The following is a 19,900-nucleotide window of genomic DNA, read 5'->3' on the forward strand; positions in this document are numbered from 1 at the left end:
CGATTTTCCATCATACCCAGATAAGAAAGCCTGATTTATTTCTGATCAATCTTCAGGCAATTCTGATCCGCATCAGATCCAATACACTAACTAATTTCAAGTCGGGTTGCTTCTGTGTGGTGCCCAGCGCATTCTCCAAATATATGCTATGTCTGATAAGTATTCTGAAATATTTGAAAGGTAACATTTGGAGGCACTGTAAAATTCATTTCGTGATAGTTCCACAGCGTAACGGGTGTAAAAAGTATTCATAAAAAGTAGCCTTGTTAACGAGTCGTTAATGATCGAGAATAGTTGCCAATTTTGCTGCCGCGTTATCCCATCGCCCGTTGTAATCGTTAACGTCCTACTCATGACCTTCGCAACAGCTAGTACACAGACAGGTCAGTTGCACGTGTGACGATTATTAGTACTAGCCTGCATTTCGTAGTTTATGTTCGATTTGCATTTTAACGGTGCGGAATCACACCATTACCTTTAATGACATCCTAACGTTAGGAGAGGAATTGTACGTACCATACTCTGCCCGTATTTGATTGTTGGGTCCATTCTTGGGAGACCTGTATGTACTATCCGGTTACTAATAAACTTTCTATGGAATCACCTACCATCAAGCACTTTTTTTTATATCAACTTTATACTGAATTTTTAAATTTACTGTTATTTTTTCCGAAATTATATTTTACTTTGAAACATCGTGAGTTCAAAAATATATAATTTAGTTCACTACAACTAGATGACACCAGACTATCCCAACGTTTCTTCCAATAAATGCTTAATTTTACAACCAACGTTAGGTAACTGTATTGATCTATAATAGTACAATAAAAATCTGTAATCCGGTACTCAGTCGGTTACAGCCCTCCGTTTAAAACCATATTTTTTAAAAGCCTTCGGTCTGGTTTGCCTGTAGGACTTAAAGGCATATCTTTAATAATTTTTACACCTCCCCTTAGCCTCTTGCGATCATCAACTTTGTCGTCGACGAATTTTTTAATTTCTGCCGGATCAATTTCTACGCCGTCTTTGAGTACAACTAAAGCAATCGGATGATCTCCGTCTACTTCGTGGGGAACGCCAATAACAACACCGTGCTTAACAGCCGGATGACGAGATAAAACGTCTTCTATGGAAGAGGGACTTACTGGAAATGATTTATATTTGAGCATTTCTTTGCATCGATCAGTAATATAAATGTATTCGTCTTCATCATAGTATCCTATATCACCAGTCCTGATGAAACCTTCAAGATCATACGTGTCAGGCGAAATGAGATTGTAGTAACCATTCATTCTGTAAGCACCTCCTACGCAAATCTCACCTTCTTGATAGGGTCCCAGTGTTTCGCCAGTTACCAAATCTGTAATCTAAGCAGACAATTAATATGAGTTTGTGGTCATACCAAAGACTAGACACACGAATAATTTTTTAAAAACTGTTCTATTCCCTGTGTAAGCGGCCCAGAAAGCATTAATTTTTTTATTTGCTTAATAGCATGTAAAGAACTGCAGAACAAAATGTAAAATGCATTAGCGTAGATGTTAAAACCAAAATATAAATTAGTCCAAATTTTCCAATGTTCTCAAAAAACAAAAATAATAATAAAAAAATAATAAATGAGCGGGATTAACTGAGTCTTTTTGACAATTTTCTGGCCTTTTAGACAGCATAATTAGCTTTTTTAACTTCCGTACCTATAGGAGGTTCAAACATCTCGGAACTTTTCAGATTCTCACAATAATGTGAATTTGACATAAAATTCGAAAATTTGTACAAAACTTAATCGGCTTTTCTCGTACAATTTTGTATTTAAAGAATGTTTGAATAGCAAGAAACATTACTGTGCGATTAATTTTGGTGGCAAGGTAGAGGGTTAAGTTGTATTAAGGTTTTACTTTCTTTAGATCAAACGATCTACTGCCGCATTTCCGACGGCTTCTTATGACGGCTTCCGGTGCAGTCCGTTAATGGGTTAAGGTCATGTCAATGTCATCGAAACGGTACAAAAATTAAGGAAATTTGTCAACATTGGTTAAACTATTGTTTTCCAATGCTAACTGTGCGTTACCCCTTAAGTCAGAGCCGGACAAACCTTAACTTCGTAGGAGCCGCTACCTGAAGCTCGTTTGGGTCACTTTATACCTTTCAGTGAGTACGAGAAAGTAAGCAGTAATGACCCATATTGCTCTCTCTTTTTCTTCTCCCTTCCGCTCCCATATCAAGCCCCTCCACCCCGTAGACGAGCGAAACCTCTCTCGCAACTTAAATGATACCTACGAAAATTTTCGTGATCGTCCCGCTGCTCAGGGGTAGCACACCGAACTACGGTCGTAACACTATTGGGTTCGACTATGGAAGAGGGGACTCGCCTAAGAAAAGGAAAGGATAATCCTACTCGCACTCGCATGAGTTCCTTGGCTATACCTGAGGAGCATCTGGGAGTCAAAAGAACCGAGTTTGCCTAGTTCTGCCTTAAGCTAGTAACAAAATAGCATAAAATGAAGCCTGTGCTTGTTATCTTCAATAAATACAATACTTGTTAATTAATATTAACCTTAAGTAAGGTTCCTCGTGCTGCTTTTCCGCAAGATACTTTAAACATCTTTTCTTCCATTGATTTTACATAATTTTCGTGCCTCGGGTATACTGCTATTGCTCCTACCTCGGTTTGCCCATAACAATTTAAAAGTTTTGCGTTTGGAAACGTTTCTGCTGCCAAGCGGAGATGTTTTTTGGTTACTGGAGTTCCTGCTACGATTATATCTTTGACGTGAAGAGTTATGTCTTGATTTCGACAGTACTCTGTTACGTCAACCAAATAAGGTGTTGGTAAAAACACAGTTAGGAGCTGCAAATCAAACCAATAAAGATTTATTAGCATTTTATACATTTTTGTTTAGTATACATAGTTTAGGTTTAATGGATAATTGCATGTTTTCAAATTTTACAAAATTCCAAACTGAAAATTAGGTTATCGGCATTTTCAACTATAAGTTCAAACACTATAATGCAAGAGAATAACTCTTCATTGCACTTCCTGCTTTGTTTACTAGAAATTACAATTATTTTGTAATGTATTTCTCCATTCATAAAATATCCTACTACCGAACCAGCTTGAAACTAATTAAACAAAAATGTAGGAAGTTCATCTATACGTGAGTTTCGAATAGTTTTCTATAAGACATTGGATTGGACGTACGGGGCTTGTACCATGACTGGTGGGTAGTCCTGATCTAAATCCGTTTGACCTCTTTGTATGAGGCTGCATGAAACAGCGACACAAATATTTTTTGTAGTGTACATACGTATGTGTATATATATTTGTATGTGTTGCAATTAATTAAAAAAAAATTTAGGGGATACAGTACTACACGCGCCGTAGAGTAAAAACATGCTTATCGGTTTTAGATATCATGTGTTTAATGTTTGGAACAGAGGTTTGAAATTTTGTAGTAAGATAGATAAAGCTTTTTTCTAAAGCCTGTCGAAGGCCATTCTTTAATTTCTATTGAAAATACGTGTCCTACAAGAAGCATCGATTTTAAGCATTTGTAAAAGCCTTTAATGACCATATTATTGAAAATCAAAAACGTACCGAGTTAGTCTGAACCTTTGTCTGTTATCATACAAAAATTCAGATATTTATCTCGCAGCGTTAAACCACAATGTTTAGAACAGAAGCCCATGTTTTCGGAAAAATTTACACTAGGTACGAGCGGCCTATTGCGGTGAATCCCCTTAATAAATGACACCGAATCTTTTTCTGTTTACCGATTGCATCCACGAATAATGACATTTTTAGCCGCGAATACAGGAACATACTTAGTTCACATACACCCTGTATAATACTCGTTTAAATAAATGAAAATTCGTTGGAGCACGTACCTTGCAGTTTTCTGCAACTTTGCAAAAGTTTGCAGGGCCATCATATCTGGGATAAACCACTTTGATAAATCCAAGAAAAATGTTTGCAATAGTTAAACCGACTTGTGTGACCCAATACAGAGATGAGAAGAACAGTACTCTATCCCTTTCGGAACTGAAAAGAAAATTTTAGCTACAGTCATTGTACATCAATTTAAAGATGCTCAAACATTTTCCTAGATAGAACAAACAGAATAGCTCAAAACCCCAACGCCAAAACACGACACTGTAGTTGTCCGAAGCACTTTTCGGTAACAAAGTTACCTTCTTCAGGGACTGAAGTAAACTTAGTTCAGTCCCTGAAGAAGGTAACTTTGTTACCGAAAAGTGCTTCGGACAACTACAGTGTCGTGTTTTGGCGTTGGGGTTTTGAGCTATTCTGTTTGTTCTACAACAACCGCCAAAGTTTTTCCAATCTTCATATTTTCCTAGATGCAAATTATCTATTATTAAGAAGTTGTTAAAAATTATTTTGTTTATATACTTAATAGCGATTCGTAAGTATTTTGTTTAGGTCTCAGGTGCATGTTCTATTTATTTTTGATATAATCTTAAATTTTATTTACACAAAAATTTATAAAATTATTTATAGATATACGAGGGTGGATTGATAAGTTTCCGGCCTGACCAAGAAAAACAAGGTTTTTAAAAATTTTTTTTTTTTATTTCTCAACATAATCTCCTCCAAGGCTGATACATTTCTCATAGCGGTGTTCCAGTCTATTAATGCCATCTCTATAGACTGATTCGTCAAGCTCCTCAAAATAACCATTTACAGCTTCGATTACTTCTTCATTGTCCGCAAATCTCTTACCGCCAAGCCATTTTTTGAGATTAGGGAACAGAAAATAGTCACTCGGGGCTAGGTCTGGAGAGTAAGGAGGGTGCGGCATCAATTCAAACTTTAGATCGTTGATTTTAGCCGTCGCAACGATTGACGTGTGCGCTGGTGCGTTATCGTGATGAAACAAGATTTTTTTCTTCGCCAGATGAGGTCGTTTAATTTTCACCTCGTGGCTCAAACGTTGCAATAAGTCTGCGTAGTATTGACCAGTGATAGTATTACCCTTTGCAAGGTAATCAATGTATATAATACCTCTTGCATCCCAAAAAACAGTAGCCATAACCTTGTTCGCCGAAAAAATTGTTTTTGCCTTCTTTGGAGTTGGTTCCCCTGGTCCAATCCACTGTTTAGACTGTTCTTTGGTTTCAGGAGTGTAGTGGTGGACCCACGTTTCGTCAACGGTTACGAATCGACGCAAAAATTCGCTTGGATTACGCTTATACAATGACAAATTTGCGGTAGAAATGTTTTTTCGAATCAATTTTTGGTCGACTGTTAGCAAACGCGGCACCCATCTTGCACAGAGCTTTTCCATATGCAAATGTTGGTGCAAAATATGTTGCACACGTTCATATGACATCTTACAGGTCTCAGCTATCTCACGCACTTTCAATCTGCGGTCTCCCAGCACTATTTGATGAATTTTTTCGATCATATCTGGAGTTGTGACCTCAACGGGGCGTCCTGAGCGAGGCCCATCAGAGGTGCTCACACGACCCTTTTTAAACTCGGAAACCCACTGCTTAACGGTTGAATATGACGGGGAGGATGTCCCCAGTGTTGAGTCCATCTCTTTTTTAATTTCCTTCGGCGTTAACCCCTTCAAATAAAAGTATTTGATGACAGCACGATTTTCCTGCTTTTCCATTTTTACGAAAACCACAGAGGCGTCTTGTTCAGCGTGCTGTCAAACCTACACTAGCAAGGAGATCGGGCTGAAACTATAGCTACAAGCTATCCAAGGATGGTACTATAGAATGTCACCTCAAGGTAGGCCTAGTGGCGTCATCTCTTGGTTAGGCCGGAAACTTATCAATCCACCCTCGTATTACCGGAAATGTATGAAATCTATGTACAATTCCTACGAAAATGTGTACAATTCCGAGGCTATTTAGGAAATCTATAAAATATTGTTTCAAAGATTTTTTAATGCACACATATCCTGGGAAATGTATATACTTCCTATGAATTGTATGAAATTTATAAAACTAATGCTTTCTGTGAATTAAATGAATAACACACGTTAGTAAACTGAAAATCAGTGTTATCTGTGTTTGCGCGGCTCTAGTGCGATCGCCTGATGTATATGCATTGGTGACGTTATTGTTTGGTTAGGTTAGGTTTGGAGATGTATATGCATTAGTGACGCAATTATATGGTTATTAGGTAGATTTATGACAGACTCGAGTTTCTTTAATCTGATATGTTGGAATAATGTCTTCGAAAAGTATGCTTCATTGTTATCTCCGCGCCCATCGTATTAAGTACTAAGTCGGAGAGTATGGCGGAAGGCCCTCTTTGGTCCTCTTTTAGAAGTAATGGGAACGGGTGGGAGCTGATTGGGGAACGAATAATAACACGGACGAAATGAAGACGGAAGAATGAATGATTATTTCTGGAATATTGTTATTCCCTAGCGATTTGATCCTAGTAAATCACAGAAAAATTTAAACTAAGGCAGACAGTTTAGGAATCGAACCGAGCATTCGGGGGGACATGCTAAATAATGCTCTAAAGTGGGTCTCGGTAAATAATCTGATAAATTGATTAATTTCATTGTTTAATCGGAATAATCGATTAGAGCAGAGCCGGGCAAACTCGGCTCTTTTGCATCCCGAGTGCTCCTTAAGGTTAACTAAGTAGCTCCTCATTGATCCTGCGAGTCGAGTGAGATGATTCTTTCCTTTTCTTATCCCTTCCATTTCGTAGGTGAGTCCCCTCTTCCATAGCCAAACCCAATAGTTTTGCGAATGTAGTAACGAAAATTCTCGTAGTTACTATTTAAGTTGCGAGAGTGGCTTCGCTCGTCTACGGGATGAAGGGGATTGATATGGGAGTGGAAGGGAGAAGAAAAAGACAAAACAAAATTATTCATTACTGCTTACTCTCTCGTACTTATAGAAGGGTATGGAGTGACTCAAACTAACCTCATGTAGCGGATCCTGCGAAGTTAAAGTTTGCCCGACTCTGGATTAGAGTAGTCGATAAATCGAAATAATCGATTAATCGGAATAATTAACTAATCGGAATCATTAATTAGTTTAAATAAATGAATGTTAAATAAATTCAGTCGGCTTATCGAGATGGGAGTCTTCCACTTATTGCTATCTTTTCTGTATTCTGTTCGAGATGGTTTGCGTATTAGGATTATCTGACACATCCTACCAACTATGTATATATGCGAGTCTATCTATAAATCAAGCAATGTACTTACACTCGTAAATTAATTGATTAATCGATTACTTCAACCCATCGCAGTATTCCATTATTTTTTACAATCAACAATCGATTGTTTAATAAAATTAAAATTAAGATAAAAGAGAAATGAAAAATTATCGGCCTCAAAATTTGCTTAAATGATTTAAGGAAACCGCTTGGATCGGCCGGATTTGAAATCGAGCCGGTGAACCTGCTAAATGCTAAAGCTGTGACCTAAACCTCTAGGCCGTGGATGTTTCATTCCGACATTATGGTGGAAACCAGTAATGCAGCAAGATAGGTGAGAATAAATTCCGTCAATAATAATAATAACAATATCCCATAATAAATCAAAGTACTCAACATTCTATGTTTATTTATTATTTATGAAAAGTCCCACTTTTCATAAATAATGAAAACGACTGATCACATAGTTCACGCATTCATGACAAATGTTATTAAGAAGAATACACATATTTTGGGGAAACTTTTGCTCTTTCAGAGTATTCTCTATCTATCAGTGGCATCTGGCTAACATTTTTGAAGTTTCGTTTCATGCGAGTTGCTATGTAACGAAATCATGCAACGGATGTCCCCCGTCTACTCGGCCACGTAGTCGAGTTTGTAGTGGGGATCGCTTGAGTCGTGAGCGCGCTTCAATGCAACGTTCGTTACAGGCATCTCCGGCATGTATAGTGTAGCCCTATCAAAATGTATGAATGTATTTGTTAGGGTTTGTATATGTGTGCCTACACACTACAGTCGAAACGACGCCACTGACGCCAATTCCTTATCTCCTAACCCGGTATGTTTGTGTGTTTGAAGAAGTTTCACTTCAGTAGCGTGTTGTATAATTATACGTTGTATTTTTAATTATACTAACATTTTTGATTTTATCACTTACAAAAATGTCGTCTGGGCAAAGTTGACAAAGTAACTATGGTTCAGACAGATTCCTTTTGGTTTACCAGTGGTTCCACTGCTGAAAAGAATCATAGCAGTGTCTTTCCAATTTGTAGCATCGTGTGGTTCAAATGATTCTTCCCCATCGATTGGAGCTAGATAATTATCTAAAGATTCATAATCGTTGGAAGGACCGAACACGATAATTTTTGATTCCAAATTGCTCTCTTTAAGACTTTTAACAATTAAATCGACTGAATCTGAGCCGACAAAAATAGCTTTCGGTTTCAGCATTTGAAGAAAATATTTGCAATCATCTACTGAGAATGTGGGGTCAATTGCTGACGCGATAACTCCAGTAAAAAATGATGCGATTAATGGCACTGCACTATTTAATGTATTAAATGTACAAATCGTTATTTTGTCTTGCGGTTTAAAACCCTCTTTTCGCATGTGCAATGCTGTTCTTGTGCACCTCATTAAGAAATTGTTGAATTTATCTTCTTCTTGTGTGATACCGTCAATCTGAAACACAGAATATACTCAGATAAGAGTAAAGTATGACTCAAACATCGAACTTGAATCAAACTGCACAACAGACAATTAACATATAATCAATGCAAATAGAGTTTGTATAGACATTCCACAAATATTATAATAAATCAGCAGGAGCAGATCTAGCATGTGCAATTGGGGGGGGGGGACTGCAAAAAATTGGATATCTCGTATACTTTATATATACAAGGGGCATTCAAATATAAACGAGCTTTTCACTTCTGAGGACTTAGAAAGCTTGTCGGAGGTAAGCGGGGCGTTAAAAAATATAAGGGGGATCCCCCAATTCCGTCTGATTGTGACGATATAATCTTAAATTAGATAATAAATAAACAATTCCTTTTTTCTGGAAAAGTCGAACAAAACAAAAAGTTTGTCTCCATTATCGAATGTGAGTGATCATCTTCGTTTCTCCAAAGGCTGCATTTTAGAAAGCGACCCCAAGTTGTTGGTGATTACAGATATATTGTTTATTGGATATCATACTTTTTTCCTATAATCATGTTAGAACTTTTTCCGTTTTATTACGTTATTTGCATTCTAATTAAAAGTTACACATGTAATGTTCATAGGTTTGCAAAGGATATAAAGCAATCACACATCATCACTTCATGGTGGTTTCAGCACTTTTCGATTATGAAAAGTTTAATGAAAACTTATTGCAATATTTACAATTTTATATTTTTTGATAGCCTACGGGCATACGTCCATCCAAAACAGAGCCGGGCACACTCGGCTCTTTTGATTCCCAAGTGCTCCTCAGGTATAGCCAAGGAGCTCCTCATTGCTCCTGCGAGTGCGAGTGGGATTATTTTTTCGTTTTCTTATTCCTTCCATTTCGTAGGTGAGTTCGCTCTTCCATAACCAAACCCAATAATATTACGAACGAAAATTTTCGTAGGTATTATTTGAGTTGCGAGAGAGGCTTCGCTCGTCTACGGGATGGATATGGGAATGGAAGGGAGAAGAAAAAGAGAAAGCAACATGGATCATTACTGCTTACTCTTTCGTACTCATTGAAGGGTATGGAGTGACTCAAACTAACCTCAGGTAGCGGCTCCTACGCAGTTAAACTTTGCCCGGCTCTGATCTAAAACGAGCGAGATTTGACAAAGCGGAGCGAGAGGGTGATTTATAATGTTTTGTCGTGACGTACATATCTAACGAGCTAGCTCCCTTCGCTCACTATAAAACAATTTCACAAACAGGCTCTTCTTCTTCTTCTGACTTGACTTCTCAAATAGACCATAGTTACTTCTTCCAGCTCCAGTCTCGTAAATAGAATGCCGACTGACATTTCTATCTGTTAGCGTCACACACGCTACAACGTAATGGTTTATACCAAGAAGTAAAACTAAGGCTAAGGCTAATATTTATAATCCGCCGATCCTTTAGTACATCTTTTACTTTATTTATAATCGATAATCTTAAGCAAGATTATAACTAGAGAGCGAACAACGTTCGTACATGAAGTCATTCTCAGGGAAATACTTAGGACATTATGCTAGTATTTGTCGAAGTTCATGTGCATTTCATGTTACATGTGTGTTGCATTAACTTAGCAACTTATCTAAGTTCTCCCTCTGCCTCTCCAGTTTTCATCAATTGAGCTTCAAAGTGGCAAATTTATATTATTGTTTTAGGAAATAACAGCGTATTATGTTTAGTAACAATAAACACTGTTTATCTTTATATTACGTAGTTGTTTTTATGTAGTATTGTCAAAATTGTTGATTAAGATCTTCAAGTAAGCATGAACTACATAAAAGATATAAACTCTGGTAATATGATTATTTATGTACTGTTTGGATAAAGGAAAAACAAGATGTCCCATATACATTCGTATTTCGTAATAATAATGCTTAACAGTTTCAGTTCAATTTTGACTAACTGTGCTACAAATTCTATCAAAAAGTAAACACTTTATTTTTACGATTACAATATTGCAACTATAGCTTTAAAGACGTTTACTATATCTTTTTAAATATAACAAAGTCAAACTTATACCTTTATATGTCCAGAAGAATGGAGACTTTCTAGTAATGTTACACAATCATATAGTCTCCAGGCCTAATACACGCATCTATTCCTTTTCCTACCTTGAGCCAATCTCGCAATTTTCTAAAACTAAAGCAATTTATATCTCCAACGACTTGGGAGTAGTAATCTAATAAATCTAGTAAAATTTTTGGGTATTTTATTCCCACTAGCCACTAGTGCGGATAGTCTCTTCGGATTACGCCGGGAAGTAGGGCCGAATGCCCTCTTCAGCCTCCTTTCAGGAATCACGGGAATGGGAGTTTGTTGGTTCGAGTGAGTAAGATGAGACTGACAAAATGAAGACATAAGAGAATGATAGTTTATCTGTCGAATATTACTGCCCCAGCATTTACCTAATTGAACCAAAGAAACCACTGACAAACTTGGACTAAGGCAGATGGACCCGGACAGACAGATCGAACAGGCGTCCTCCAGAATGATAAGCAGTAATCTAAACCAAAACCGGGAAAACTTTAACTTCGTTTGGGTCACTCCATACCCTTCAATGAGTACGAGAGAGTAAGCGGTAATGACTCATATTGCTTTCTCTTTTTCTTGTCCTTTTCGCTCCCATATCAATCCCCTTTATCCCGTAGACGAGCGAAGCCTCTCTCGCAACTAGGGTTCGGCTATGGAAAACGGGCTTTACCTACGAAATGGAAGGGATAAGAAAAGGAAAGGATCCTCTCATTTGCACTCGCAGTGGCAATGAGCAGCTCCTTGGTTATACCTGAGGAGCACTCGGGAGTCAAAAGGGCCTAGTTTGCCCGGCTTTGATCTAAACCTGTAGGTAATGCCGCTCGATGCGCGCCCTCTGTCTCCTACTCTTTCTGTTACCTATCCCCTCATTTCTAACGTTTTCTGTCTACAGTATTTTAAACATCATCCTTTAACACCACATCTCAAACTTTTCCTTATCTGTAGTATTTTTTCAAATTAACCAATCTTGATCACAAATGGAATACGCTTTTGTTAAAGGGACTCCACCCTACGATATTGTTTGTTTTATATCTCTTGCGCTTTCTTAGAGAGTTATTACCTATATCCCTAAAATATCGAACGTTGGAGACTACTAGTTTTTCATCTCTTATTTTCGTATAAGGCCTTATGTACCAAGCACATTTTTCTCAGTACTTTGATTGAATCAGTGGAATATAAATTTAATCGTACGATGAACTGAAGCATTTGGTGTTCTCTGGATAAATTAAATGGCTAAAGTAAGGCGATGTAAACATGTTAGGTACCTACAAAAGTTCCTTATCTCCTTCTTTGTATGTGTATGGGAACTCTTTAATCACGAATTGTACAAAAAATTATTTACTCTATAAAAAATGCCGCTTATCAGGGCATTAGCATTTAATGATTCAAATATTAGGTAAGATGCTATTAAGAAATTAATTTCGCTTCAGTTTATTGCTAGAGTGACAAAGATTGAAATTTGTAATTCGTAAACAGTATGATCCCATGTCATTCATGAAATATAGGGTGATAAAAGAGACTGATTTCTTTTTATGAGGTCAATAGATTGTTGATTTTAAAGGAATTAAAAATTATGCTCGGCAATCAACAACGATGAAACTGTGTTTGAGTATTTTATTTAAATTTGCCAAACGTAACGCTAGATAAAATTGAAAAAAAAAATAATAAGGCGATACATTTATAGTAATATCATCTATAAGTAATGTTATTCAACGATATGAGCACAGATCTCAAGTTCTCAAAGAATATCATCATCATCATTATCATAGGATCGTTGGACACCTACCTCTACTCTTTCGTATCCTGAGCTAATCTATGCATTTTCCTAAAACTAGAACATCCCACATCCTTAACCATTTGTGAGAAGTAACCCGATCTAGGTTTCTATTCCTCTTAACTCCTGTTTCTGCTTCCAATGTCTAACTAGCTATTTATGACTGAAAAGTTGCCCTAGCAACCTATCTCGCCTATATCTTATTGGCTTCCTTAGCGCCCTCTGTTCTGTTACTCATTCTAATACTTGCTCATTTCTAACCTTCTCTATCATTGATATCCTCATCATTCGTTGATGATACAGTGGACAAAGTATAAACGATGTTTCTTGAAGAGCTCGTAATGAGGTTGTAGATTTCATATAGATACACCGTTCACAACTATGCCCCAAATTGATTTAACATAACATGTACTTTAGAATAAAATAACGGATCACTGCTGTTTAATTATTTAATTACTTTCTAAGCTTTGCAAAGGAAACAGATAGAAGAAAAAATTCGTGTGCGTCTGCTTGAAGTCGCTAACCGAATGTATGAATAATCTGAACAACAACATATAAAAGTATCGTCGATCCCCGTAACCAGCAAATCTGCCCCCAGAAACCCCATGAACATCAAAGAAAAGAACCTTCATAAAACGGCAAATTTCCGATGTTCTTGTACTTATAGCAACCAATAATGCTAGATAATATTTTTTTGTATTTCACCGAAATTTCCAATATAGTAGAGGGGTTTCAGTCGGTAGGTCCGAGGACACCCTCCTCGGGAATCCGACACCCAGTCGTACGGATGGCTGGGTGTCTTTTGAAGATTTCCCCTCTTCCACAGAAAAAAGAAGCTGAAAGCGATCTTTAAAATGAATAACTAGAAGCGTGGTTACGGAGATCGAAGTAACATATGTTGGCTTATTATTGAAAAAAATTTACTATAACTAAATTATTTATGTACACTTATTTGAATATCGAAATTTACTAATTATTCATAGAAATTAATGATTAAAAAGTTAATTAAAAAAAACATACAGGTTGTAGTCTGTCATTATTATATGGAGAAGAAATGGATGCTAAATAACCAATAGTAAATCTGACTTTTATTGACAGGCTTAGCCACACACATCTACTGCTAATCCTTGCAGTCTCAAAAAAGCCTCCTAATTAAAGACGTAACGTTGTTGTGGGTTTTCTAATAATAAATGGTTTACAACCCTTATCATATCAGATTTGTTATCAATTTTTATAAGGGTAAGAAATGGAGCCAGTACTATGGTAATAGATTCTTTATCGTCACTCATATTTAAAACTATAATATACGTAGGTAATAACATATTAATTCGCAAACAAACTTAGCAATATATGATAATTAAATTTAATGCGAACCCGTCAAGATAAGGTGCGATTTTTTGTAATTTTAGCATTTAATGTGTANATTGTGGAAAGTTATTATTTCGAATGGTCTTTTACAATAACTTTTTTATTTATGGAATAATTTCGAAATGCCACAAAGGATTTTCAATGCGCATAAATCATCTGTTCATAATTATTTTCTGTCTCCTGTTGTTTTTCAGAACCGAGAAAACAAAAAAATCTGATTTTTCGGCCTAATTATTAAAAAATACAATAGGGCACCACTTCGTACAAAATCAGTTAGTTTCTGTTGACTTTCCTAAAATAGTAAGGTGTAGATATAAACTTTTCAATTTTTTAATACTACACATTTTCTGCACTGCAAGGGCATTGTAAAAATTTTCTATATAAGAAATGGCGTATGTCACGATTTTTAAAAACAAATAAAATAGTGGATAATATAAAAACCACAGGAACAATGAGCTCTTTACGTGTTGACGATTTAGCTAAGAAGTGCTTTTCATCCTTGGAGCATTTTCACAGTTTGTAAGGGGCTGTCCCCAAATGAAAAGTACATAAATTATGTGTTTTTATGTGTCCCCAAGTCAGCCAAGAAACGCTTTTCGTATTCTAATCCCATTTAATTTCGAGCAGATGATTATTACAGAGGTTGACCTAAAGTAAATGGGTTGGTCATTCAAACCTACTTCTAAAGCATATCAATCCAGTGTGGCGACAATTTTTTTTTAAATTACTATTTATTTGTTATCTAGCTACACCCCGTATATTGAAATTTTTAAGAAAGTGTTTTTTTTTTGTAGCCTTTAACATATAATATATCAACTGTACATACCGAATGATTAAAAAAAAATTATACAAAACTTCAGTAAAGTAATACCACAAATGGCGCGGTAAACGCCATCTGTAGTACGATGCTACATTTTAGGATTACGTATGCTCCAACAAGGTCCATTTAAATATATGGATATCTACTTGTTGAAATGAATCCCGGCGTAGCTAACCTCAACGTGATAGGCACGTTACCATAATCGAATAAAATAATAAGTACATACCATTCCGAATTATTTTATTTAGTAAGGTAAGCTTCTTCGAATTACAGATATACATAGATAGTAGTTTACAATATTCGCAGTCGTCTAGGACATACGGTTTCCGCCAACAACCGATTTCGGCCAATAATACGATATCTGTTAAGGCAACACAAACGAAGTGAGTTTAAGAGTCATTAAGTCGGGGCGGAATAGTACCTACGATTTTAATGGTACCCAAACAATTTGGGTGGAATCGTACCATGCCCTGCCCATACCTGCTTGTTAGCTTGGGAGACTTGGTCCCACTGCCCAGTTTATAAGCACCAATAAACTTAGGTTAATATTTTGATGTTTACGATGTATGATTGTCGTATGCTTCGTTCTTAATGAACCACATTGTATGGTTACCATTCATCATGTATTTTTTTATATCACATTGATACTGAATTGTTTAAATTGACTATAAACCATTTATAGATTCTTTATCGTCACTCATATTTAAAACTATAATATACGTAGGTAATAACATATTAATTCGCAAACAAACTTAGCAATATATGATAATTAAATTTAATGCGAACCCGTCAAGATAAGGTGCGATTTTTTGTAATTTTAGCATTTAATGTGTAGTTATGTTAAAAATTGATAAACGAGCTCATTGAACTCTAATCCTAATTCTAATAAGATTATTTGCAACCTTTTATTTCACCCTGCATAATTACATTATTGAAATTAAAAATTAAAAGTTATATTACCTGCATAATGTTGTTTCCATTGTCCTTAAGTTTTTCATAAATAATTCTCCCTAATCCTCGTGCATCTTGAAATTGTTCCCCTGCAGGTGGACCGATAAGGATTCTGGTTTGTTTAATAGCATTACCAATATCTGAAGGTTATAAAACACACACCATTAGAATTAGAAAACAAAGAAATACTTAGTAAAAAATGGCCTAGTACCTTTATCGTGGTTCATATTATCACTTATGTATGTGTCCGGAAGGTGTGCCACTATAGAGAAACTAATTTTGGCGANCTTCGGTCTGGTTTGCCTGTAGGACTTAAAGGTATTTCTTTAATAATTTTTACACCTCCCCTTAGCCTTTTGCGATCATCAACTTTATCATCGACGAATTTTTTAATTTCCGTCGGATCGATTGTCATGCCGTTGTTGAGTACAACTAAAGCAACCGGATGATCTCCGTCTACTTCGTGGGGAATGCCAACAACAATAGATTGCTTAACAGCCGGATGACGAGATAAAACGTCTTCTATGGAAGCGGGACTTACTGGAAATGATTTATATTTGAGCATTTCTTTGCATCGATCAACAATATAAATGTATTCATCTTCATCGTAATATCCGATATCACCAGTTCTGGTGAAACCTTCAGGGTCATATGTGTCAGGCGAAATAAAGTTGTAGTAACCATTCATTCTGTAAGCACCCCCTACGCAAATCTCACCCTCTTGATAGGGTCCCAATGATTCTCCAGTTGTTAGATCTGCAATCTAAAACAGACAATAAATGCGGATTAGTAGTAATAGCAAGGATTAGACTCGCAAGGCAGAAATTTTTAAAAACTAAATATGTGTTCTGCGTAAACGCTGCACGCATGCGTGCCTCGTTGTAACAAGCAATTCCATTTAAATTGTGTTTTTAAAGCGATTAAGTTCAGCTAACAGATAAAAGTGATACATTTTTACTACTTGTTTTATTATTCTGATATATTGATAAATATGAGAAATAAGATTTTGTTAAGTTCCGGCAATCTTCCGTTGTAAAAGTGGGAAATCAGATGCATAAGATGTGAAATACTATGCGGAATTTCTTTAATTGCGAAAGCGGAAGCAGAGGTCTGTTCCAATACTAATTTCTACTTACTACCTACCATAATTCAGTGAACACCGAACTAAGGACCGGTACTACTTTTATGGTTCCTATGCCCTTTCGTAATTTTATTACAGCCCACATCCGAATGCTCTTTGAGTATCTCAAGCAGATTTACCTACAGGCGTTTTTACACGAAAATATTAATGTCTACTTTTAGCATATTTGCTAATTAATGCCACAAGTTGAAAAAGCCAGCTGAAGCAGATATTGGGGGTAGGAACATCCCCCTTGTTTAGAGGTCTGCTATCATACGAAACGGTCTTTTTTTCGTCCAATTTTGTATTTAAAACTGTTGGAATAGCAAGACGAACTACTAAAGAATTTATTTTACTGGATAAGGATAGGGTGAAGTGGCATTAAGGTGCTTGGGTTTTATTTCTTGGGGAAAACGATGTACTGTCGCATTTTTGAGGCCCTCTTACGATGACTCGAAGGACTATTCGAAATATAATAGGATCATGCCTGTCAACACATTGTAATCCATAATTAACACCAGACAGTGTAAAAACTAAACAAGAAAACACCAAGTAATGACATTTGGCAACATTATTGTTTTCCACTGCCTACTGTGTTTAATATTTCACTGACTANCTCCAAAAATAACTGATTATAAATTGTAAATGTACACAAGTATCAATGTTTTTGTCGATTGTTCTGTAATGCATTTTGCCTTGAAGTAGTTAAAATATTATTTTCTATTTTTTTAGCTTAAGTTTGTAGGTTTATGTAGGTATAATCTTGAAGTCGGTCTTTGTTTTCTTTTTCTCTGTCTGCTACGCCACTGTAGGAAAAGATAGTGTTCAAATTTACCAACATCATGAATAGTACAAAAAATTTATTCTATAAAAAATGCTGCTTATCAGGACATAAGTATTTAACGATTCAAATATTAGATAAAATGCTATTAAGAAATTAATTTCGATTTAATTCAATATTGTAATTCGTAAACGGTATGGTTCTATCTCATTTATGAAATACAGTAGAATATCTAATTAGCGGGCAGCGACGGTACTGCAAAAAACGTCACCTTAAGAGAGATGACCGTTNTCTGTATGGTACCCTGATGCACAATACTGCGATGTGGAAGGCAACGGGAAACCATCACATTATGATATGCCAAGTAAAACTCACCGAAATTAAATGATGTCTTCCTCTGGGGTAAAGCACTCCAGACGTAAACTAGTCCCTCATTCGGATGACCAAGCGGAAGCTGTCATCAATAAGTGCAATAGGGGTAGGTGCAATATTTTACGAGTTAATTTAGAAATTCGAAAAAGATTGTTAAAGGTGTATGTTTGGAGCACGGCGCTGTACGGGTGTGAAACATGGACAGTGGGCGGGGCGGAAAAGAAATGTTTAGAAGCATTCGAAATGTGGTGTTACAGGCGAATGATGAGGATACCGTGGATAGAGAAGGTTAGAAATGAAGAGGTGTTAGAAAGAATAGAAAACAGAGGACTGTATGGAAGTCAATAAGGAATAGGCGAGACACCTTCTCAGGAATGAAAGTCTACTCAGAGACATATTAGAGACAGTAAGTTAGGAGGGATAGAGGTAGACCTAAATTAGATTACTGTTCGCAAGTAGTTAACGATATGGATTGTTCTAGTTTTAGGGAAATGCGAAAATTAACTCAGGATAGGAAAGAGTGGAGGTGCGTGTCCAACCACTCTTAGGACTGTCTACCTTATGATGATGAAAATAAATAAATAAAATTCGTTACCTTGCACTTTTCTGCAACTTTGCAAAAGTTTGCAGGACCATCATATCTCGGGTAAACCACTTTGATAAATCCAAGAAAAATGTTTGCAACAGTTAAACCGNGTTAATATTTTGATGTTTACGATGTATGATTGTCGTATGCTTCGTTCTTAATGAACCACATTGTATGGTTACCATTCATCATGTATTTTTTTATATCACATTTATACTGAATTGTTTAAATTGACTATAAACCATTTTTGTTTTCCTAAATAAAAAATAGTGTATCGAATTTTACTTTGAAATATCGTAAAGTATAAGAAAACACGATATAATCCAGTTCTCTACAACTAGATGGCAGTAAAAGGACACAAATCTGTTCAAATATTTTCTTTTAATAAATATTCAATGTTACTACTAATATTAGGTAATTGTACAAATTTATAATAATCTTAATACAATAAAAATCTGTAATCCGATACTCAGTCTGTTACAGTCTTCCGTTTAAAACCATATTTTTTAAATGTCTTCGGTCTGGTTTGCCTGTAGGACTTAAAGGTATTTCTTTAATAATTTTTACACCTCCCCTTAGCCTCTTGCGATCGTCAACTTTGTCATCGACGAATTTTTTAATTTCCGTTGGATCAACTTTTACGTCGTTTTTGAGTACAACTAAAGCAATCGGATGATCTCCGTCTACTTCGTGGGGAATGCCGAAAACAACTGATTGCTTAACAGCCGGATGATGAGATAATACGTCTTCTATGGAAGCAGGACTTACCGGAAATGATTTATATTTGAGCATTTCTTTGCATCGATCAACTATATAAATGNTGTAATATTGCGAAAATTGTTGATTAAGATCAGCAAGTAAGCATTAACTATGGAAAACAGATAAACTCTGATAATATGATTATTTACGTTGTTGTGTATAGAACCTATTTGTTGTATATATTTTATTATGTTTGTTTAGTAGTGTATTATTCCAGTTTTTCAGTTGTACATGACTTCTACATTCATTTTTATTGCCTAAATTCCTCTATACCTACTTAGAACCTTCAACCGTCTGAACCCCTTGCACAATTGTAATTTCTTTGAATCTCTGAAAATGCGAAAGATAAAAGAAATCGGACGAAAAGTTTGTTGCAAAGGCAGAATTAAACTGTCCCTCTTGATGGCACCGACTCCAAAAATAACTGATTATAAATTGTAAATGTACACAAGTATCAATGTTTTTGTCGATTGTTCTGTAATGCATTTTGCCTTGAAGTAGTTAAAATATTATTTTCTATTTTTTTAGCTTAAGTTTGTAGGTTTATGTAGGTATAATCTTCAAGTCGGTTTTTGTTTTTTTTTCTGTGCTCCGCACGGTGCTCGGTAGGTAAAGATAGTGTACAAATTTACCTATATCATGTATAGTACAAAAAATTTATTCTATAAAGAAAATGCTGCTTATCGGGACATAAGTATTTAACGAT

The 19,900-nt window shown here is 36.0% G+C and overlaps 2 protein-coding genes across 2 annotated transcripts in view; both read right to left on the bottom strand.

Moving 5' to 3' along the window:
- LOC108737230 (luciferin 4-monooxygenase-like) lies at positions 1 to 15,856 on the bottom strand. Its single transcript, XM_025981229.1, has 6 exons — positions 15,788 to 15,856; positions 15,586 to 15,716; positions 8,091 to 8,614; positions 3,886 to 4,039; positions 2,555 to 2,848; positions 1 to 1,367 (listed from the first exon to the last, which is right to left on the bottom strand). Exons 1-6 carry the CDS (start codon positions 15,801 to 15,803, stop codon positions 855 to 857), a joined length of 1,632 nt encoding a protein of 543 aa, XP_025837014.1. The 5' UTR covers positions 15,804 to 15,856; the 3' UTR covers positions 1 to 854.
- The window catches only part of LOC108736880 (luciferin 4-monooxygenase-like), a 13,673-nt gene continuing 9,611 nt past the window's right edge, over positions 15,839 to 19,900 (bottom strand). Inside the window, exons 3-4 of the mRNA XM_025981248.1 lie at positions 18,445 to 18,547; positions 15,839 to 16,339 (exon numbers count right to left, since the gene is read on the bottom strand). Of these exons, the coding sequence (XP_025837033.1) occupies positions 15,839 to 16,339; positions 18,445 to 18,547 (604 nt within the window). The remainder of the gene's footprint in view (positions 16,340 to 18,444; positions 18,548 to 19,900) is intronic.

The sequence above is a fragment of the Agrilus planipennis genome, unplaced genomic scaffold (assembly GCF_000699045.2).
Source record: "Agrilus planipennis isolate EAB-ADULT unplaced genomic scaffold, Apla_2.0 scaffold9, whole genome shotgun sequence".
NCBI lineage: Eukaryota > Metazoa > Arthropoda > Insecta > Coleoptera > Buprestidae > Agrilus > Agrilus planipennis.

Bases quoted from the DNA above. Each gene is read 5' to 3' on its own strand.
- LOC108737230 (XM_025981229.1), bottom strand. The intron at 8,615-15,585 runs GTAATATAACTT...TCTGTGTTTCAG, and splicing joins ATGGAAACAACATTATGCAG to ATTGACGGTATCACACAAGA. The intron at 4,040-8,090 runs GTAAGTGATAAA...TTTTCTTTTCAG, and splicing joins TTTGCCCAGACGACATTTTT to TTCCGAAAGGGATAGAGTAC.